This window comes from Schistocerca serialis, chromosome 2 (assembly GCF_023864345.2).
Source record: "Schistocerca serialis cubense isolate TAMUIC-IGC-003099 chromosome 2, iqSchSeri2.2, whole genome shotgun sequence".
NCBI classification, from domain to species: Eukaryota; Metazoa; Arthropoda; class Insecta; order Orthoptera; family Acrididae; genus Schistocerca; species Schistocerca serialis.
In genome coordinates, this window is record NC_064639.1 from 1,025,139,383 (window position 1) to 1,025,163,346 (window position 23,964).

General features: G+C 40.1%; 1 protein-coding gene across 1 annotated transcript in view; it reads right to left on the reverse strand.

Moving 5' to 3' along the window:
* Nucleotides 1–23,964, reverse strand: part of LOC126458434 (cytochrome b5 reductase 4) — a 328,355-nt gene that overhangs the window by 91,057 nt on the left and 213,334 nt on the right. The window contains exons 4-5 of the mRNA XM_050095489.1: nt 7,941–8,041; nt 6,741–6,885 (exon numbers count right to left, since the gene is read on the reverse strand). Coding sequence (XP_049951446.1) covers nt 6,741–6,885; nt 7,941–8,041 — 246 coding nt within the window. The remainder of the gene's footprint in view (nt 1–6,740; nt 6,886–7,940; nt 8,042–23,964) is intronic.

Sequence of the window (23,964 nt, forward strand, 5' to 3'; positions counted from 1 at the left end):
GCGGATGGACATGTATGGGTATGGAGACAACCCCATGAATCCAAGGACCCTGCATGTCAGCAGGGGACTGTTCAAGCTGATGGAGGCTTTTTAATGGTGTGGGGCATGTGGAGTTGGAGTGATATGGGACCCATGATACGTCTAGATATGACTCTTGACAGGTGACACATACGTAAGCATCCTGTCTGATCACCTGCATCAATTCATGTCCATTGCAAATTCTGACAGACTGGGGCAATTCCAGCAGGACAATGTGACATCCTGCATGTCCAGAATTGGTAAAGAGTAGCTCCAGGAACTCTCCTCTGAATTTAAACTCTTCCACTGGCCACCGAACTCCCCAGACATGAACATTATTGAGCATGTCTGGGATGCCTTGTAACGTGCTTTTCAGAACACACCTCCACCCCCTCATACTCTTACGGATTTATGGCCAGCCCTGCAGGATTCACGGTGTCAGTTCCCTCCAGCACTACTTCAGACATTAGTCAAGTTCATGCCACATCATGTTGCGGCGCTTCTGCATGCTTGCAGTGGCTCTACAAGATATTAGGCAGGTGTATCAGTTTCTTTGTTGTTCAGTGTATATGGTGGTGTATCCCATGTGCCAATTATTAGTGCCAAAGAATAACATTGCTACTTTCATAGGCTATGTTCATTATCTTGTGTTCTCTTCGGTTCTCTCTAGTGTGAATGCTTGTTCACAGATACAACTGAATGGTAGTGAACACTAGCAAATTGTCTGCAAATATCTACTCATTTGCATTAATTTCCAGTTGTTCCAGTTGTAGGGAAGCAGCCTACTCACGCCGTATAAAATTCTCATCAGTCTTTCCATTGTGTGCCAGCCTAGTCCGCTGTAACTAGCTCTGACGTCACAAATGTTGCGCAATACTTTAAAAATCAAGTAAATTACCTGAAACGTTTCTAGCATGTCAGGAGTAATACTAAATCAATATGTGTTGAATATCAGTTCAATAACTTTACCAGTTTCGAAATTTGGACGTTTTTCTGTAAAAATCATTGGCGCAACAGAAAAGAGCTAGAGACTTAAAAATTTACATTTATTAGAGTCCTTTTTCATAATAATTTAATAGAAACAGTACTTTGGATCTCACAAATTAAGATTTTAGTTGAAATTCATGATTTTATGGTTTTTGTCTTAAAAATTAAGGAAGCAAGATAGATTAAGTAGGCTAATAAATAAGGCTAGGGTGTTTAAATTTAAGTAGAAGGGAGATCCGCTATAATCAGAAAGATGTGAGAAGTTTCATTTGAATAACTATAAAACTATAGCGATAGCATATCTCCAAAGCGCAAGTTCAGAGCTCGTCTACTGCGTGTAGTGTAATTAAATTAATTCTCTCGCCCAAAATATTTGACTTAGCCACGACAGACTTTTATTATGATTACTTACCTGTGTGCTGAATGCACATTTAAATTGAGAGCTTAATCGGCCATCAGAAAAGGAAGCGATGATTTATTCAATAACTTAAAGTGGTGCATTACTAACCCAGCGGCTAGTCGAGAGAGCCGATTCGATCAGGCGTTCCCTTATCCATCCGCACCGCGGCTTTATATATAAGAACGTTGCGCGACAAAGGAAGGCCCCAGTTCTCTCCAGATGCTGAATAGCATGCCACCTGTGTTGGGAGTCGCATCGCGTCGGTATCATTGCTATAAACAGCCTCGGAGGCCGTATTAAGTTACTCGGGTTACGCATAACCATGAAATCATTTTCAAGTGAAGTGTTAATTCTGGGATGACTTTAATGATCTATCTTCAGTTTGCGTATGTCGTATTTTCACGTGCCGTCGCGGGACAAATATTCTACCATTATTTAGCGTGGCGTTTGATGAACATTATCATCAAATTATGGTGAGCATTCACTTAAACATTTAATTTGGACAGTTATAGTTGCATCAGCGCATTAGACTCTGAACTGCTCTGGTAGTTGGATTGTGTGGATTCTTTTTTTTCATCTGTGACTTTCAGAATATAGCGAACGTTTTTTCATGATCATTTTTGATTATGAATCCCAGACAATCTCCTAATTCCTCAGAGCTATAAGCTGTAGCTATAAGTGTATTTCTCAGATGAAGTGGGCACTAGGAATTCTAATTACAGGCTTCACGTTTTGCTAATCACTTTCTGGTTGCCAATATTGTAGTTAGAGAGCCAGTGTTGAGAACGGCAAAAGACAGCATAATTAATAGGAACATTTATATAACAATTAATTCCACCCGTCGCCCCACATATGGTTAAACGGCAGGGAAATGCATTCTTTTCTACATTACATTACAAACCAAACATTAAATAACAGCAACCTAAAATTTCCACCAGCTGCCCCACACAGTGTAAAGGGAACTCAAGATGAAGGGCACTGAATATCTGGAATACTGCCACTATACTGGAGCAACAGTCAGAAGGCATAAAATGCAACATTTGAGAGATAATTCATCATTACATAAAAAAAAATATCCTCAACCCTCTGGCAAAATGTGAAAATAAGTGATTGCAAACTCTTTTACTTCACAACACAAACCCTCATGCAGTTGATCCAAAGCATGAAATATGAAGTACCTGCAATAAGTGCTTTATCCTACAACTGCAAGGGAGTATGTATGGAATCAGCAATTAATCAGCAATGATGTGCTGTTGTTATAAACATGTTTTATGTACAAAAAACTGAATTTACATCATATCAATTTAGGTTAGAGTCAGGCAATCTGTTGCCAGTTGTCACAATCGATGTTGCTTTAATTATCAATAGTTGACAATTAAATTACCTCATGGGTGCATGTCAAAAATTGAATGAGGTATGAGTTTAATGTGAAAGAGTCACAATTACACTGCAAAATTATATCAGAAATGGCAAAAAAAGGAAATCACACAAGAACTTGTTCATAAACACATTCTTAAAATTCCATTTGTATCAAGTCTACATCCATTGGCCAGGAGAGTACTGGGTGAATACTTTTCTACACACAAGTGCATATGTGACAAAGCAGTTGGTTTACATCCACCTGTTATGTTTCTTTCCCTCCCCCAAATAATTATAATTATTATTCTACTGCTACTTTTTTGTGATATCTTTAACATTGTCATCTGTATGCCATGTGCACAACACATTAAAATTTCGAACATTGACTCAGGGTTAATTCAACTTAACTTTATTATTATCATTATCTTACTTTGGTTTTTCTCAGTCAATGTGATTACTTTGGCTGAAAACAGTACTAAATACAAAGTATCAATAGTTTCAGATTTTGTTATCATTGCTCATACGTAAAAATATACCCAATTACTGACTTCCTGAAAAAATAGATTAAAAAAAAAAGTTATAGAAATAAGTAACGTATTCACATAATCAGCAACAAAAATATGCACTGAATTAATTTGGAAGTAATTAATATCTTAAGATAAAACAGTGTTACTGAAATAGAATCCGCCCCCGGTAGCTGAGTGGTCAGCACAACAGAATGTCAATCCTAAGGGTCCGGGTTCGATTCCTGGCTGGGTTGGAGATTTTCCCTGCTCAGTGACTGGGTGTTGTGTTGTCTTAATCATCATCATCATCACCACCACCATCACCATCACCATCACCATCACCATCACCATCACCATCACCATCACCATCACCATCACCATCCCCATTGATGTGCAAGTCGCCGAAGTGGCGTCAAATCTAAAGACTTGCACCCTGCGAATGGTCAACCCAACGGGAGGCCCTAGTCACATGACATTTATTTTACTGAAATAGAATCACATTATTTGCACAATTTAGCTATAATTCAACATAAATTATTACAGTATCTGAAAGTTCATGTACAAACAAATCTCCATGCACTATTCAGTTATACAGAAATGTAAAACTTTAATTATAATTAGTGAAAATCTGATGAACACCAATAGGCAAATTAGGTTGTAAACTTGCATAAGGAGCACGTTAAAATCCATTTTCGTTCAGTTCTTGTTCAGTCTACAGTGCGCTTAAATGGAGCAACATCATTGTTCGCCAATACGGCGAAATATACCACAGTTGATTGAGACGAAGTATTAGTTGGAAAAGCTTCATATTTCACCTAAATTTCATGTCCAGGAATTTTTTAATCAATAGCTTAACTATTTTTATTGACAGTGTTAAAATTCAACGATGACTTGTGCAACCTATGACACTAAGGTCAGACTATGAACTGTGTTGCTTCCAAATGATAATTACTGTGCAAATAATGTTTTTATTGGTAAGACTGTTGGATCTGAAGGACAATGTCTGAAATTTATTCAGTGACTGTATTAAGTATATGTCTGCCACATGTGGACTTTGGTGAGTAATTATATCAGTTTGTTGGTTGACTGGGGAAGGGAACCAAACAGCAGTGTCATCAGTTCTATAAAGTGGCAGAAGCCAACGGAGGAGCTACACAAACAGCACAGTTCAGTCAAGGTGAAGGGAAAATGGGCAAACAAAGAGGTAAAAGAAACACTGGGGCAGCAGCAAAAGTAAAGAACAGAAAAGAGGCAGGGGAACAGGGTCACCCCAGAGATGCTATACACATATTGGGGCACCAGCACCACTGCCACCCTTCCTGATCTCCACATGGTATCATGATCACAACACAATTGGGACAACACCAAGAGAAGAAGATACACAAAAAGGGGAAGCAAACGGCACGAAAGACCAGACAAAACATAGAGAAAAGGGGAGGAGGGGGGGGGGGGGGGGGGGGGGGGAGGGTGGAGAACCTGCCTGGTGCGGAGGCAAGGCTGAGGTCTCCATAACCAAAACCAACATTAACCAGCAGATTCTAATTACAGAGAGAAATTCAGGTACTTAAACCTGGGAAGAGAAACCACTTTTACAAAGAAAACCAAGGACAGACACAACCATGCAAGAGCTGTCCGCTAACACCCAGGACAAGAAAGCTGGGAGGGCACTAGTAATGTGAAGGGCCAAAGGACAGTACATTGAAATATGGATCACCACGAGCAGGGCCCTGAAACTGCAAATGGGGAACAGCTCACAGCGAAGTAAAAATGCCTCGGTCAATCTAGTATAACCAATACAAAGACAGCAGAGGATGACAGATTCCCACTGGGTGGTCCAGTGAATTACTGATCAAAAAATCTATATTATCACCCAAGGCAGTCTGTGTCTTGATTGGAGTCTCCTTGATTGCATGAAGTTAGCCTCCCAAGAGTCGACCCACACCTGAACAAAAAGGATTTGATGTAAAGCTGCTGATCCACCCCCAGAGATGTCATGGAGACATAGTTGGCCGATCAGCATTTCATTATCGGGATGCCACATCTCCAGGAACCCAAGGGAAATCAATTGAACAAGCAGGAGTCCCAAGATTGGTGAGAAGGTCATGGATGGCAGAGAGAAAGGGTTGGAAGGAAAAACCCCTGAGTGATTATCTGAAGGCCACTCACTGAGTCCATACATAATGAAACTTGGGTGACAGAGGACAATTTCATGTAATAGAGGACCTGATAATAGCCATCAGTTCTGTGGTAAAGACCTCATACATAGACATCAAAAGATGGTGTTCCATGCCAACAGAAGATGTGACAGCGTACCCCATATGACTGACAGATTTAGAGTCATCAGTGTCAAAAAAAAAAAAGACTCCAAAACTGCAGCTGAGGAACTAACCAAGAAGAAGTGGCCAGGAGAGAACACAACAAAGAGGGCGAGGTGGGAAGATTGAAATTGTGCCAGAGAGATGTGAGAGTAAACCTAGTTGAGAGTAAACCTAGTTGAGGGCGGGCAGCAGGAGGGCAACGTCCAGAATCCGCAAAAAGAATAGAGTAAGACGGGTGAGCAGGAGAAGAGCAGATAATAGTGGTGGTACAGGAGAAGAGCAGATAGTAGTGATGGCATAGAAAACTAGGAGCTGGGACTCCCAAACCAAAAGGGGAGGGATCCCAGTGGCAATCACAAGACTATCGACAGGACTAATGCTAAAGGCACTGGTGGCTAAATGGATACCACAATGAGGAACCAGGTCCACGAGGAGTACTATGGAAGGAACAGCTGATCCATGAACTTGACAACCATAGTCCTGCCAAGACAGAACTAATGCCTGATAAACGTGGAGAAGAATGTAATGATCTGTGCCTCAAGAGGAGTGTGCTTGAAAGCGAAGGACATTGAGTTTTCAGAAGGCACTCTGAGACAACCAAGTAAGCTTGTTGTCAAAAAGAAGACCCAATAAACTGAACAGGGGGGGCCATAGTCAGGTTTTGGGTGTCAAGATAGAGCTCTAGATTAGGATGGACCGTAGTATGGTTAACAGAAATGCTCCACCTTTGATTTAAGGGGGGAGAACTGAAAATGGTGCAAGAGTGTCCATGTAGAAGCACACTGAATGGCACCCTGGAGCTACTGGTTAAAAAATAAGAGGCAGCTGCATTGTTTAAAATGAATTAGACAAATACACTGTGTTAACCAAAATATCAATGCATTACATTAACTGAAAATGGGTGAATGCCTCGGACACATTTTGGCATAAACAAAACCATACAACACGTAGTATTTCTTCAATAAATTTGTTTTCAATTATTGTACTAATTACTGACTAACATCAGGGCTGCATTTTTTCTTTGTTTGAATCTGAATTTTGTAGAACTACTCAGATAATTATTGTTTCAACTAGAAGACTAACACTGGAACCTAGAAACAATTCATTAACAGAGTACATAACCTAAGTAATATTTTGTAACAGGGTGCTCACCATTTTGAAAACCAGGAACTGGTGGTTTCTTTTTATTACTTCCAAACAGATGCATACGAAGGTCTTCGTTTCTGCTCTCTCCTCGCTTCAGGCGCCCCACAACACACTTTTTGAGAATAGAATCATAATTCACCCAAGCATGTACCTGCATAATAAAAAGCGTTAATGAACAAGACTCTCAATATATTAATCACAAAAGTGCTTCACACTACTGCATGTGAAGATCAGGCAGAGAGAATGTCACCATCATGAAGTTCTCTTCCTCCTTTCTTTATCTTTTTTCTTCAAATAATATGGTCAGCTTCTAAAAGTATCTCCATTTTCCATGCATGCAGAGTAAATTATAGTCTCATTAAATTGCAAACATTCCCTTCTCATTACCTAAGTAAGACATTCATCCAGACTGGGAGGAGGAAGGCCGTAGGAGCAAAGTGAAGGATGAATGTCTCATTTAGGTAATGAGGAGGGAACTTTTGTGATTTAATGAGACAATGATTTACTCTGCAGGCATGGAAACTGGGGGTAGTTTGAGACAGCTTCCGGAAAAATGGCTCAGTAGCAAACATACATGTGGTCCAGTGAATTACTGATCAAAAAATCTATATTATCACCCAAGGCAGTCTGTGTCTTACTGGAATGAATTTTGAACCACTTAATTTGTGATCATCTGAGTGAGAATAGTGAGACTGAATGAAGTGCATAAAATCGTAGCTATCTGTCTTACAAGTAGGAAATGTTACTGAAGAACTGATGAGAATAAAACAAAGACCATAACTAGAATTCATGACCATAATGACTGGTTTGCTAAACTGATCACTCTACATGATACATTGAGGATTATGCCAGGCAGAGAAGTATGTGTATGAGATGAGTATGAGGTATATAATAATTATGGTGCTGATGAGTTAAGGTCTTATCTAAACTCAAAGAAACATCACTGTTCAGGGTCAGGTCACAACAGTATCCAGTATAGTGTACTAGACATTCCGTGATGATCATCATCAAAATTCTCCTGCAGCTTTTAACTAACTTTAAGAGGCCTTGTGTCTCCTCTGTGAAAGTGAAAATTCATGTAATCTTTTCAATAGCTGTGTGTTTGTTTTTGAAAATTTTGCTCTAAATAATGAGTAGCCAACAAAACATACCACTGTTTTATATATCCTTAATCTATATATGAAGCAAATCAACTAATAAAGTTACCTGATTAAATAAATCTGTTGCATCTTTACCTACACCCCTCATCAGCTGTTCAGAGCCACCAGGGTGGAAATCCATGTAACGTGTCACATTGTAAACTATTCCTGTAACATAGAAAACACATTGAGTAAGTTTTAAGCAAAAAGAAAAAGTTTGCGTTAGTAAGCAACAAAGAAATTTTTTTCAGAAAGACACTGCACTTACATCTAACATTACACTTACAAATTCATCAATGCATAATATCAGGCCCAACTATATCCCTAATAAGAAAGTTCATTCATAAATACTATGTTGGCATTCAGTTTTCACAAAAATCAAACCTGATGCAATGTTAAATGCAGTGGTGGAGAATATTACAATTGAAACAAGTCAACTGAACAAAGACACTCACGTTGTGATTATTGGCAGTGGCAACGACGTATACAACAGCCCTGCGATGTTTCCGTAACATATTATCAAAACTATTTCAAACAAACATTGTCATCACAAACGTGTCAGTGCGACATGATTTACCACTGTGGTAGTGTGTAAACAAAGAGATTCGACACTACAATTCCAAACTAAAGAAACTGTGTGATAAATTTAGTCATGTACATTTGACAGACTTAAGTAAGATGAGTCATGATGAACACACTAAACACGGATTCCACTTAAACAGGAAAGGGAAGGTCAAGCTAGTTTCCCACATAAGCAAACTGTGCAAGAAGGACAGTGTGGAGAAAGCTCCAATTGCTCTGGGCTACAACCACAAGACTTTTTTAGAATAAAGGACCATAATAATAGTTTTCAGGGATGTATTTCAGATATGACTGAGTCCCGTTCACGCAAAGAAAAGCCGGGCTGTGAAATAAGTGATCAGTCATTGCAGGACAGTTCTAGAAAACCAGAGTATGCAAAATGTCGTAAAAAGTGTAACTCAAACAATTTTGATTTGTGCAAGATGGTAAATAAACAAGAAGGGATAACACCCTTAAAGTTAATGCACTTAAATGTGCAATATCTCAGAAGCAAACTAGACATTCTACAAATATTCATAGAGGAACACTTGCCACATGTACTAGCAATAATGGAACATGGGCTAAAATGCAGTGAAATAATATACTATAGATTAGAAAGTTACATACTAGCAAATGGTTATTGCAGGCAAAACCATGAAGGTGGTGGTTGGCAGTTTATGTTAATAAGGATATAGAAGCTAAAAAAAAATTCCTTTCTTGGACACTACACCAAAGAAGGATCAATTGAAATGACAGGTATTGTACTCCACAGTAATGATCTTAAGTTACCAAAGCATAAAGGGATTGGAGTATATAGGCCACCAAATGCTGATGTAATGCTATTTATGGATGAACTTAGTAGTGTTGTTGGTCAGGCCAGTTCTAATGACCTTATTATATTTGGTGACTTTAGTATAGATGCAAACTCAAACAATATAGTAAACTTGAAACTCAGCGATGTACTGACCTCGTACAATCTTGTAAATACGGTGAACTCTGACACCAGAGTGACGGACAAATGTTCCACTAGAATAGATTATGCTATAATCAACAAAGGCGTTATAGATAAGGTAAATTACAACAACTTAGATTTTCTTTATTCTGACGACTTCTGTCAGATGATAGAACACATAAATTCAGTTGTGCCTAAAATAACAAAAATTGTGCTACAGAAACGAATGCTGAATACCTCAAATATTAATGCTCTTAAAGACAAACTAGCGAATGAGAAATGGGATTCTGAGTACCAGGTAAAAGGGTTGGATGAGAAATGGAATGAATTCTACTCAACCCTACTGCATCATTATGAATATAGTTCTCCAGTCAAAGAAATCCAGAAGGTAGTTAAACACTGTAAAAATGGAAGTAATCCTAGACTAAAACTCCCACCAAATCTGATTAGGCTCAGGCAGCAAGTACATGATCTAAACCAGCTTTATAAAGCTACTACTATGCAGGATTTCAAAGAAAAACACAATAGGGCCAAGCAAACTTTTAAAACTGAAATTGTCAACCTAAGGCAGCAGATTAACAGCAAAACAATAAAGCAGTCTGATAACGTAAGCAAAGCAACTTGGAAGCTGATCGACAAATACCAAAAAGATACAACAAGATGAACATGGAACCACTCAGCATTAGACATGATGGTAACATTATAAAAAACCCAGATACTATATGTAATATTCTTAATAACTACTACATTTATGGCGAACAATCAACCCATATTATAGATTCACAGATAGAGACCCGATGCCATCTCACGCAGTGTACCGAATTTGAATTTTTGGAAGTGAATGAGCAGGAGGTTCGCAGGGCAATATACATGCTAAAGAAAAAATTTTCATCTGGATGGGATGGAATATCCAGTGCTATTACTAAAGTGTGCTTAAAAGAAATCTCTAAATCTCTTACCTCATTAATTGCAGCATTAGAGAAAACATGTATCCAACAGTTCTAAAAATGAGTGTAGTGAAACCAGTGCATAAAAAAGGAAGTAAGGAAGATGTCTCTAACTATAGACCAATATCATTAATTCCCACTTTTAGTAAGATACTCAAAAGCATTATCCTTTCTCAGCTAAGTGCTATTTTCACAAAACATAAACTGCTTGTATATTCCAAGCATGGCATCAGAAAAGAGCTAAGTACAACCACAGCAGTTACACAGTTCATCCATGAAGTTTACTGTCTGTTGGACCAGAAGATGCAGACTGCAGGTATATTTTTGGACCTGACAAGAGCATTTGATCTGGTACACCATAGGGTACTTCTTAAAAAGCTAAAATCTTATAGTATTGGGGATCAAGCCATGAATCTTCTAACCACATACCTGTTGAATCTTAAGCAAAACACTAAACTGTCATACAGACTAGATAATAAAATCATGAACTCCCAGTCCACCAGTGAATCCGTATTACAAGGTGTACCACACGGCTCAATCCTTGGACCCTCTCTCTTCCTTATATATATTAACGACATTGCACAACCCATTAACTACCATATTGTAAGCTACACAGATGACACATCAATCTTATTCTATGGGAGTGAACCTAATGAGCTAGAATCTCTTGCAACTAGTGGTGTAACAGAAGTAACAAAATACTTCAATGATCAGGGACTCAAGGTGAATGTCACCAAATCTCAATTACTGACATTTAAAACAGGCAGTTCTCACCACATCAACATGAACAGTGTGCGTAATATCTCTGCAACAGAAAATGGTAACTGTAAATTCCTGTGTGTGTTTGTTGATGAAAATTTGCAGTGGACATACCACATTAATCTCGTATGCGGAAAGGTTAGTAGTGCCATATATCTCCTCAGCCAGCTCGCAAAGATAGTTCCTAGCCAAGCACTGAAATTAGTATATTATGGAACATTTTAGCCCTTTCTCAATTACGGAATTGAACTATGGGGCTGTGTAGCAGATGTACATTTAAAAAGAATATTACTACTATAGAAAAGAGCAATAAGACATATACATGGGATGGGAGATAGAGATTCATGTCGTGAAGCATTTGTGCAGTACAAATATCTGACAATATATTCTCAATACATCTTCAAAATAGTTGTATTTATTATAAGTCAACCAACAGAAGCTATCAAGGGCAATGATGTACATGATCACAACACTAGAACAAAGTGTAACTATTTCCGTAACAGAACAACGCTAAAAATGATTGATGGAAGTCATATACCAGTGGTTTGATTTGGTATAACAAGCTACCAAACGCTCTAAGAACATACATGAGTAATGTTTTTAAAACAAAATTAAAATCTTTTCTAATAGAAAAATGTTTATATTCTTTCAACAAATTTTAAGATATTGATTGTAACATGAGGCATTAGCGTATCAGTTGTAATGTGATAAATGTAAAAAATAGACATAAGAAGAAACAGCTACAAAATATAGTGTTTTATAAGTGTAAATATAACCATAGTATTAAGTTCGACGTTTGCAAAAGCCATGGCTCCACATAAAAAAAATCTAAATAAATACACAGGGGCTTCTGGTGAGTCAAAGTTATGGTCACAGATGGTTTCTTTCAGTTTATGGCAAAATAAGAATCAGTTTGCTCTATTTGTTCTTTAAATCCAGACTGATTTATTGAGTTTGATGTTCCATTTTTTTACTGTTAGGAAAATCTTTAACACTCTTATTCTTGAAATCTATTATTAAACTTCTAGTTTCTACTAATACCTTTCCACTTTATGTTTGGCATACTGAACTGCAGGTGACATAGTTTATACTCACATGCAAAGACTTGCAGATTGTATTAGGAATGAGTGAGTTGTTGTTGAATTTTGTGTTGAGTATAATGTGATGCAATTTTACTTTAATTTGTTGTAGAGCCTACTTAGAAATGTAAAAAGGATAAACTTTTATCTTATAGGCACACATTTATATTGTAATAACAATAATAATAATAATTTATTAGTACTACTGTAGATGTATGTTACTATTTTCCCAGTATTGCACTCGTCCTGAGCAGGATGGGCAACAGCAGAGCCATCTACTGGTGAGAACCTGGCTGGTCCAGAGATGCCACTGGGCACCAAAGATATCATGCACTTAAACTCCAGTCAAAGTCCAACAATAGCAATGAATATTATGAACTCCATACAGAATTAAAAGATACTCCTTTGTCCATAGAAAAATGGTCTGTTAGTTTTACAGGAGCCATTCACTGGAACTCAGTGACGTGTAACATGCTATATATCTATGTTAACAGGCTGAGAGATACGAACTCTGAGTGTCTTTTGAATCTCAGGTCAGACATGATGTTTGAGTACGATTGGCACAGTGTTATGAATGGTCATATTGTGAGATCTTTGATGATAATTAGAAGGCAACTCCTGTAGAGAAAAGTCTGTTTTTGTTTGGTAGGTTGAAAAGTGGCAGTGCCAAATATGACTAGCTCCGATTTTTATTTAATGTTTTGTGATAAGTAAGCTCAGTTTGGAAATGTTAGGAAAGTTGGGGCATAATTAAGATTTTTTGTTTTGTTTTCTTTTCGACTCAGCATCACAACACCTAGTCTACAACTTTTGATGAAAAATAAAATTTCAGTGGTCCAACATTAATTACACATATTTCATTTTTGGAGCTAGAAGTAATATCACTTGCCAAAGTTAATGTAATTACGTGAAGAAGTTAATAACAAACAAGAACATATAGCTGAAGCAACAACATTACTGCAAGTTTAAGTCAGATGTGAATCATAAAGAGATTAATCCTTTCATGCAACTGTCCAAGTATCAAAATTAATACTAGGGCCGATAGTTGCACAATTAGAATAAATTAGCACCACTCATACTCCGATAAGGTGATTTTTTTAAGTTAAAAGCTGCGAATCCATTCGCAACTTCATATGAAGTTCAGAGCAGTTGAAAAATTTCAACTACAAAGTATTGCACTCCATGTATCTCATAATAAAATTAATAGAAATATAAAGCAATTATGCGAATGTTCCTTTGAAACCATACTACTGGTCCAGCTACAATTTTTATAGTCCCACAGGGATATCAGAATACACTGTACAAAAGCCATACAGGGCCAAAATTATTAATAGCTAATGTGCCATATTTGACAGTTTTTGCAGTGTCTAATTTTTATAGTCAGCAATTAGAAATCAAAGTTACGGTATCTGACAGCCAGAGTCGGGTCAGGACTGGTATGGTACATCTAATGTGAAATGGAGAACCAACCATACTTCTTTGCATGGTCAGCATATTTTAAAAAAGGGGAAAAAAAGTCTAGTAAATAAGGGCTCTGAAGTGCATACCTTGTAAGAGCTATGAGCAGTTGTTGATCTCCACTACTGTGTAAAATATCTCTTCTACTAAACAAGTGCTCACAGCTCTTAAGGTATGCATTTTGGAGAGTAAGTTTACTGGACTATTTTGCTTTGAATGATCATTCCTCTCATATCCCTGAATAATAACCATTCTTCCAAGGATGCTCTATATAGGCCCTTATTAAGATGGGGTTGCCAATCTCAAAGGAATTTTAAAGTTACTACCAGCCCCACCATCAATGCCAGGGTGAAATACATGCAGCCATTTTGTCTGCATCTAGTGTATATCATGTGGTTTCATGGGATAATGTTTTTCAAAGTGTTTGCAAGTCATGTATCTGAGATGGGATGCAGGAACCAGATCCATTATTTACCTCGGTGGATGTGGAAAACTGCCAAAGGTTCACAGTCAGGCTGGCCAGTACACCTAACCTAGGGTGTCCATTTCATTTTCCTTGAAAAAGGGGTCATTTAAAATAAATTAGCGAAAAACCAGGGACAATGAAGTAAAAAAAAACGGGACATAAATATTGTATTGACTAAATTTAATACAAATACAAGTTTACCTTTACAATGTGCACTCAAATGATCCCAAATCACTTTTTACAATTATTCTGCCACACTATCACCGTACTTTTCACTTTTATGTACTTTATCAAGAAGTGCATTTTCATTTGAAATTGTATCATAAAATTCAGTACAAGATACACCATTAAAGTGTGTTTTGACAATGAGCAAGGCCCTCACTGTTTCAACTTTCATTCTGTTTTTTTCATCTGACCACAAAGAGTTCACTAACGAAAACACATGTTCCACAACAGCATTTGACCCAGGAATTGCCAGGCATAACTCCACCAAATGAATAATGTTTTTCATGTTAATGTTTTTACTTTTGAAATAAGCAAATATTTTACACCACGTTGCACTAACACTTTCTTTCTCCTTCTTCACTTTTTTTATGAAGTTCTGTGCACACGAAAATTCATCGAACAGTTCGTCTTCATCAACAGGAAAATTTTGTAACAATACTTTTAACAAAAGCACAACAGTCCTGAATATCCTTCCATTGTAGCTGCTCCGTTTTAGTATTAACCCAATCAAATGCTTTAAAAGGTGAGAGAAATGGTAAACACCATCCTTTAATATACTCAATGCAAGAGTCATAGATGATGTCAGCATAAATATGAACTTGTTCTACAGTAATTTCACCCTCCTCTTCCAGCTTTCTTAGAGTCTCATGTACAAAGGATGTGAGAAATCTTTCAGATTTTCTACATTGCAATTCGCCCAATAATTTGTTTATTTCTTGATAAACTTCCACTATTGTAATTTCTTGTTTCTCAATATATTTAATTGCTGTGGAGAAAGATTTTAGCTGGCTAACAAGAAAATGTAGAAGAACAATAGACACAGGGTTATCAAAGAATTGTTTAAGGATAACAGGACACTTATCAAGGGAAATGAAATATGATTTCAAAGCAGGAAATATCTCTACAATTCTTTCCAATGCTGGTAGCAGAGATAGCCACCGTGTCTTGCGTGACCAAGTACAGTTCTGTATTCAGTTTCAGTAAACTTACAGAATGACTTCATAGATTCAGCCCTTACTTTATACGGGGTGTTACAAAAAGGTACGGCCAAACTTTCAGCAAACATTTCTCACACACAAAGAAAGAAAATATGTTATGTGGACATGTGTCCGGAAACGTTTACTTTCCATGTTAGAGCTCATTTTATTACTTCCCTTCAAATCACATTAATCATGGAATGGAAACACACAGCAACAGAACGTACCGGCATGACTTCAAACACTTTGTTACAGGAAATGTTCAAAATGTCCTCCATTAGCGAGGATACATGCATCCACCCTCCGTCGCATGGAATCCCTGATGCAGCCCTGGAGAATGGCGTATTGTATCACAGCCATCCACAATACGAGCACGAAGAGTCTCTACATTTGGTACTGGGGTTGCGTAGACAAGAGCTTTCAAATTCCCCCATAAATGAAAGTCAAGAGGGTTGAGGTCAGGAGAGCATGGAGGCCATGGAATTAGTCCGCCTCTACCAATCCATCGGTCACAGAATCTATCGTTGAGAAGCGTACGAACACTTCGACTGAAATGTGCAGGCGCTCCATCGTGCATGAACCACATGTTGTGTCGTACTTGTAAAGGCACATGATCTAGCAGCACAGGTAGAGTATCCCGTATGACATCATGACAACGTGCTCCATTGAGCGTAGGTGGAAGAACATGGGGACCAATCAAGACATCACCAACAATGCCTGCCCAAACGTTCACAGAAAATCTGTGTTGATGACGTGATTGCACAATTGCGTGCAGATTCTCGTCAGCCCAAACATGTTGATAGCGAAAATTTACAATTTGATCACGTTGGAATGAAGCCTCACCCGTAAAGAGAACATTTGCACTGAAATGAGGATTGACACATTGTTGGATGAACCATTCGCAGAAGTGTACCCGTGGAGGCCAATCAGCTGCTGATAGTGCCTGCACATGCTGTACATGGTATGGAAAGAACTGGTTCTCCCGTAGCACTCCCCATACAGTGACGTGGTCAACGTTACCTTGTACAGCAGCAACTTCTCTGACACTGACATTAGGGTTATCGTCAACTGCACGAAGAATTGCCTCGTCCATTGCAGGTGTCCTCGTCGTTCTAGGTCTTCCCCAGTCGCGAGTCATAGGCTGGAATGTTCCGCACTCCCTACGACGTCTTCCTGTTGGGATACCTTCGTTCTGGAAATCTGTCTCAATACAAACGTACCACGCCACGGCTATTGCCCCGTGCTAATCCATACATCAAATGGGCATCTGCCAACTCCGCATATGTAAACACTGCACTGACTGCAAAACCACGTTCGTGATGAACACTAACCTGTTGATGCTACGTACTGGTGTGCTTGATGCTAGTACTGTAGAGCAATGAGACGCATGTCAACACAAGCACCGAAGTCAACATTACCTTCCTTCAATTGGGCCAACTGGCGGTGAATCGAGGAAGTACAGTACATACTGACGAAACTAAAATGAGCTCTAACATGGAAATTAAGCATTTCCGGACACATGTCCACATAACATCTTTTCTTTATTTGTGTGTGAGAAATGTTTCCTGAAAGTTTGGTCGTAACTTTTTGTAACACCCTGTATATGTGGAAATGCTGGTATATTTTGTTTACAATTAATTGGCAGTCGATGAGTAGGCAATCTGAGCCAGTTTATAAGGAGTTGTGAACCACATTTGCTGTACAGCCAACACCTACTATATTATTCACTGTGTTCTGTTGCAGTTTATAGGACAAATTGCTTTTCCTTTCCTCTGCTTACCACCAAAATTGGTGTTAGTGTTGTCTGCAGAAACTGCAATCACCTTTCCCTCAAGATCATATTTCTTCAAAACCACCAGCACATAATTCTGAAGTAAATCTAAAGTTTCTCCAGCTAAATTAACCAATTCGAGCACTTTCACCATGATGCCATTTTCAGGGTGAAAATACCTGATTAGGAGAGGAACCAACTTCAACTCCAGATGATTCGATGTATCAATCATTAAAGAAATGAATCGAGGACTTTTCAGTTCATTTAAAACCTGTTGAGCTGCATACAGTGTAAAAACATTTGAAATAATAATGTCGTGTGACTAGGGCCTCCCGTCGGGTAGACCATTCGCCGGGTGCAAGTCTTTCGATTTGACGCCACTTCGGCACCTTGCTCGTTGATGGGGATGAGATGATGATGATTAGGACAACACAACACCCAGTCACTAAGCGGAGAAAATCTCCGACCCAGCCGGGAATCGAACCCGGGCCCTTAGGATTGACATTCAGTCGAGCTGACCACCCAGCTACCGGGGGCGGACCCATTTGAAATGATTGCATTACATTTTGTGTGTCCACATGTTAATTTAGGATTGAAAAGTTTTTTAACTGCTGTAGTACAGTACATTGACTTAAAGCTATGGTTATGCATTGCACTGCGGTATGCAAACGTAGCTTCTTGTGCTGCCAACTGCCTATCCATTTCTGTTACTGATTTTAAGTTTATATAGTAGTCACTCATGCATTTATTTGCTCTTTTCGTTTGATCACTCATGCGATGTTTCTTCGTCTTAATGTGATTCACAGTGTCAGACCTTCCACCATGACCAATAGGAAATTTTGATCTGCACAACGTACATTCTACAATTTCTCCACTACCAGCAATAAAAGCAAACTTGCTTTTTATATTGCTGTTAAAATTACATTTTCATTTTGGCATAATGAAACAGTGATTGCACAGTGCAAAACAATAACAGTGTGGTGACGAAAGCCAGAGAGCAAGTATCAGTGATGCAGAGTATCTCTGGACTGAAAGGATGGATTCAGTGGATCGATTTAGAAGAGGAGAATCTTCATTGTTATTCGTAACCTATAGTGCATTTAAAATTACTTGCGATTTTTGACAGTTCGGTACATGTTTGGGGTATGCTGGAAGTCATCACATGCTTCCTAGCGCAAATAATTGCGCAGTTAATAGCAAGTCAAACAACCAGTAACGTAAAATACTCTAGCCAAGCGGAATCATAAAAAAACGGGACATTTGAGCGTCCCAAAAAAACTTTCGGGACAGTGGGACATTTTGGTAAAAAACGGGACTGTCCCAGGAAAAACGGGACGAATGGACACCCTAACCTAACCCCATCATTAAACCACACGGCAGGGGCAGGAGCATTTATCTATATCCCACAAGTGGGCACTTTAACAGGCCCAGCTACCCTGGCAGGCTATATCCAAACCAACCATGCAATATGTTTCATGATTTCAACTTAGGCACAAAGCAAATATTGTTCACTATTTCCCATACCAGGTACACAGACTGCGTAAAATTTACTCACAAACACAATTACAAAAGTAAACAGACATACAAACAAATAGATTTTGAAAACTGGTATAAACCTAACAAAATAGACAAGCTGAACAAAAAATAAACTTAAAAATAAGGGAAAAAAAATCTATCGCAGAAAAAGAAAGATCACCACCAACAGGTCAACACATACAGTACATACCGAAGTAAGAAGTATTCAGAATAATAGATCAATGGTACACACTCAACACCTACGACAGCAGCAGCATCTCAGGAAGTTGGTAATAAACACTACTGGCCATTAAAATTGCTACACCAAGAAAAAATGCAGATGATAAACGGGTATTCATTGGACAGATATATTATACTAGAACAACCATCTCTGGCCGTAATAACGGCATTGATACGCCTGGGCATTGAGTCAAACAGAGCTTGGATGGCGTGTACAGGTACAGCTGCCCATGCAGCTTCAACACGATACCACAGTTCATCAAGAGTAGTGACTGGCTTATTGTGACGAGCCAGTTGCTCGACCACCATTGACCAGACGTTTTCAATTGGTGAGAGATCTGGAGAATGTGCTGGCCAGGGTAGCAGTTGAACATTTTCTGTATCCAGAAAAGCCCGTATAGGACCTGCAAAATGCGGTCGTGCATTATCCTGCTGAAATGTAGGGTTCCACAGGGATCAAATGAAGGGTAGAGCCAAGGGTCGTAACACATCTGAAATGTAATGTCCACTGTTCAAAGTGCCGTCAATGCGAACAAGAGGTGACCGAGATATGTAAGCAATGGCACCCCATACCATCACGCCAGGGGATGAGCCAGTATGGTGATGACGAATACACGCTTCCAATGTGCGTTCACTGCTATGTCACCAAACACGGATGCGACCATCATGATGATGTAAACAGAACCCGGATTCATCCGAAAAAAATGACGTTTTGCCATTCGTGCACCCAGGTTCGTCGTTGAGTACGCCATCGCAGGCGCTCCTGTCTGTGATGCAATGTCAAGGGTACCCGCAGCCATGGTCTCTGAGCTAATAGTCCATGCCGCTGCATATGTCATCCAACTGTTTGTGCTGATGGTTGTTGTCTTGGAAACGTCCCCATCTGTTGACTCAGGGATCGAGACATGGCTGCACGATCCGTTACAGCCATGCGGGTATGATGCCTGCTAGTGATACGAGGCCATTGGGATCCAGCACAGTGTTCCGTATTACCCTCCTGCACCCACCAATTCCATATTCTGCCAACAGTCATTGGATCTCGGCCAACGTGAGCAGCAATGTCGCGATACGATAAACCACAATCACAGTAGGCTACAATCCGACCTTTATCAAAGTCGGAAACGTGATGGTACACGTTTCTCCTCCTTACACGAGGCATCACAACAACGTTTCACCAGGCAACGCCGGTCAACTGCTGTTTGTGTATGAGAAATCGGTTGGCAACTTTCCTCACATCAGCATGTTGTAGGTGTTGCCACCGGCGCCAACCTTGTGAGAATGCTCTGAAAAGCTAATCATTTGCATATCACGGCATCTTCTTCCTGTCAGTTAAATTTCATGTCTGTAGCGCGTCATCTTCGTGGTGTATCAATTTTAATGACCAGTAGTGTATGTAGAGCAAAAGGACTGAAAATAGCGAATAGCCTACACAGCTGATAACTCATTATAAAACAAAGCAAGGACAGCAAACACCACTAGAGACAAACATAAATAGCCACCTTAGTGACATGGACTACAGCCCAAAAAAACAGTGAAAAATAAGTAGAAAAACAAGCAATAGGAGCGCACCCCCCCCCCCCCCCCCCCCACATAGAAGCATCCCCCTTGTCACCCAATATTATCCTGGCCTTGAAAACATCAACAAATTACTCCGCCAGGCATATGACTTTCTCAAGTCAACCCCTGAAATGAGATCATCCCTTGACAAAATTCTCCCCACACCACCCAGAGTTGCCTTTCGTCACCCCCCTAACCTCCGTAACATCCTTGTTAAACCCTACAATATTCCCAGACTACCTTCTCTACCCAGCGGTTCCTATCCCTGTAACCGACCCCGCTGCAAAACCTGCCCCATGCCTCGCCCCACAACCACCTACTCCAGCCCCGCTACTGGTAAAACATACACAATTCAAGGCAGGGCCACGTGTGAAACTACACACGTCATTTATCAACTGACATGCCTGCACTGCACAGCCTTTTACATCGGTATGACAACAACTAAACTGGCTGAGCGCATGAACGGACACAGACGAACTGTCCCCCTACGAGATGTCCAATACCCAGTAGCGGAGCATGCCCTCCAGCATAATTCTAGGGACCTAGGAACCTGCTACACCGTATGTGCCATTTGGCTTCTCCCACCCAACACCAGTCCCTCTGAACTGCAGAGATGGGAACTTGCACTCCAACACATCCTTTCGTGCCGTCATTCCCCTGGACTGAACCTACATTAAACAATCTCACTCCCATTTACTCTTCAGTCTTCTCCTCTTCCCCTTTCCTCTTTAGCCATTCACGCATCTTTTCATCCTACATAGTTGTGTTTATCTTTATACTATATACCTCTTTACTTCTGTATGCATCCTCTTTGGTTTGAAGCTGGCACAGTACTTACAGTAGAATATCTTTGGCTTCCCTCTGACAACCATGCCTCCATCCTTGCTACCCTCCCTGTTTTCCTTTCCCTGTTGCTTCATAACGTGGGTTGAGAGTAACTGAATCTACTTTCCCTTCTTCCCTTTCTTTCCCCTCTCCTCCCTGATGAAGGAACATTTGTTCCGAAAGCTAGGAACGTAAATTTTCGGTTCTGTTTTTTCTGTATCTATCGGCTGTACTGAGCTGAGGTAAGTACTGGCCAGCCCCTCTATCTCTTTGTTAGTATTTGTTTCATATCTTTATATGAGAATTTCCATTAATCATTTATGGCAACAAACATTCACTTGAACCTGCTCACTGTATTCAAGCTTTTGTTTGCTTCTCTGATTTTTACCCTCACATTTTCTCCACAACCAAGTTTTCCAATCCCAGATGCCTCTGTATGTTGTTTTGTTTTGTTTTAGGGCACAAAACCAACTCAGGACATATGTGCTCACATCAGAACCTTAAACACTGAGATGTAAAAGGAGTTAAAAGCAACTATATGTTAAGCCCAATCAACAGAAGGAAAGACAGCTAAAAGCAATGACTTTCGGTTGGAGAAAGGTCCCTAAAATACACCGTAGAGACAACAGAGGTCCTGAACTAAAGATCAGATCTCCTCCATCATATTGCTACAATGAATAATAGGTAAAATGTGGTCAACAGCCCACACGTCAGCCGCTAAAATGGCCGATAACGCACACGGCAAACAGACATTAAAGCAAAAGTGATTTTTTAAAAAAAAAGGATATTTGGTCAGGAAATGACTAAAACGACAGTACCTAATACGCAACCTAGCTAAAATTATCTCCTCATGGTGAGAGGGCCCAGAGGAGGTCGCCCAAGCAGCTGGGAGAGGTTTAATTCCCCAGAACCTGTTCCCATGAAGAGAAGACCAGTGGTTACGCATAAGTGACTCCACCTGCTGACACATGGCAACATGGAAATAATCACAGAAGAAATGGAAGAACTAGTGAGCTGGAGGAGGGGGTCTGCAGCCTTGGCAGCAGCAACAGCAGCCTCATTTCCCATCAGACGAATGTGAGCAGGGACTCACATAAACATCACAGTGGATCCCTCAAGAGTGAGCACGTGAGAGCTTTCTTGGACCTGTTGCACTAAGGGATGGACTGTGTACAGCACACAGAGGCTCTGAAGGGCACACACAGAGAGAGAGAGAGAGAGAGAGAGAGAGAGAGAGAGAGAGAGAGAGAGAGCACAGATGACAACCAAAAAGTCTGTGTCGGTGGATGTACTATGTGGCTTGATACTGGGTGAAGAGCTCAGCTGTACATATTGAGCAGTGTTCCCGAAGATGATACCGAAAATGGTCGGTGCCAATGATGAGGCACACCTGACACCACGGTCAGTCCGAGAGCCATCAGTGTTCACAACAGTACTACTATCGCTAATTTCTGCGTGAAGGTTGAGAAACTTACAGCAATAGAGCAAGGCTGGAGTAGTGTCCTTAGTAAGCGAATGTAGTGCAAGGTGAACACAGGCTGCCACATGAAGCTAAGGTGGTGAACAGTTAACCCCCATCAGGAAAGTGGCAGGTAGCATGAAGTTAAGCTACCAGAGCAATAGTCAAAAGTGAACTCCATGAAGTAACAGAGAAGAGGGAGGTGCCCCATACTCGTGGTCAAATAAGTCATTGAAGGAGGTGGCACAGGATGTGTGGATGAGCATGGCATACAAACAGCATGCCTGTCTGCTGAGGAGAACATCACATCGGTATCACAGTGGTAGTTTGGCAGTTTCTACGTAAAGACTCTCAATCGGGCTAGTGTAACAGGCAACAGTGGCCAAACGAATGCCACAATGGTGAATTGTATTTAGATGGCATAAGATGGATGAACTTGCAGAAGCATAAATGAAACACCCATAGTCTAGTTTTGAACGGACAAGAGATGGGTACAAATGGAGGAGGGTGGTCCGATCCACTCCCTAGGAAATATCGCTGAGGACACACAGGACAGTGAGGGACCTTGTACAGCAGGCGGCCAGCTGAAACACGTAGGAGGACCAAGAAAGTCTCCTATGAAGCATGAGCCGCAGGGATTTTATAGTCCCAGTGAACAGAAGAGCAACAGGCCCCTGGTGTAAAGATGGTGAAAGAAACCCATTGTGCAGCCAGAAATTCATACAAACAATTTTGTCAATGGGAAAGCGAAAGCCATTGTCGAAGCTCCACGAGTAAAGACAATCAAGACATCACTGAAGACGCCTCTTCAGGAGACAAGTCCATGGAGAACTGCAATAGACTGCAAAACCGTCAATGAAAAGGGAGTTGGAGATGCCTGATGGGGGGAGAGGTCACAATAGGGTTATTGACAACAGCAAAGAGGGTGAAGCTCAGGACAGAACCCTGACGCACATCGTTTTCCTGGATAGAGGTTTCCGACAAGGCAGAACCCACATGTACCTTAAAAACTCAGTCTTTTAAAAATTCCTGAAGGAAATGGGGCACGCAGCCACAGAAGCCCCACATGCCGATAGTCCGGGGGATACCAGTCCTCCAGCAGGTGTCATAGGCTTTCTCCAAATCAAAAAAACATGGCTACAGTCTGGGATTTCCACAGGAAACTAATCATGACATGGGTGGGCAAGATGACAAGGCGGTCAACTGCAGAATGGCACACTCAAAATTCACACTGTGCAGTTGTTAGTAAATGGCAAGACTCGAGCCACCACACCATCCGGGCATGAATAATACATTCCAT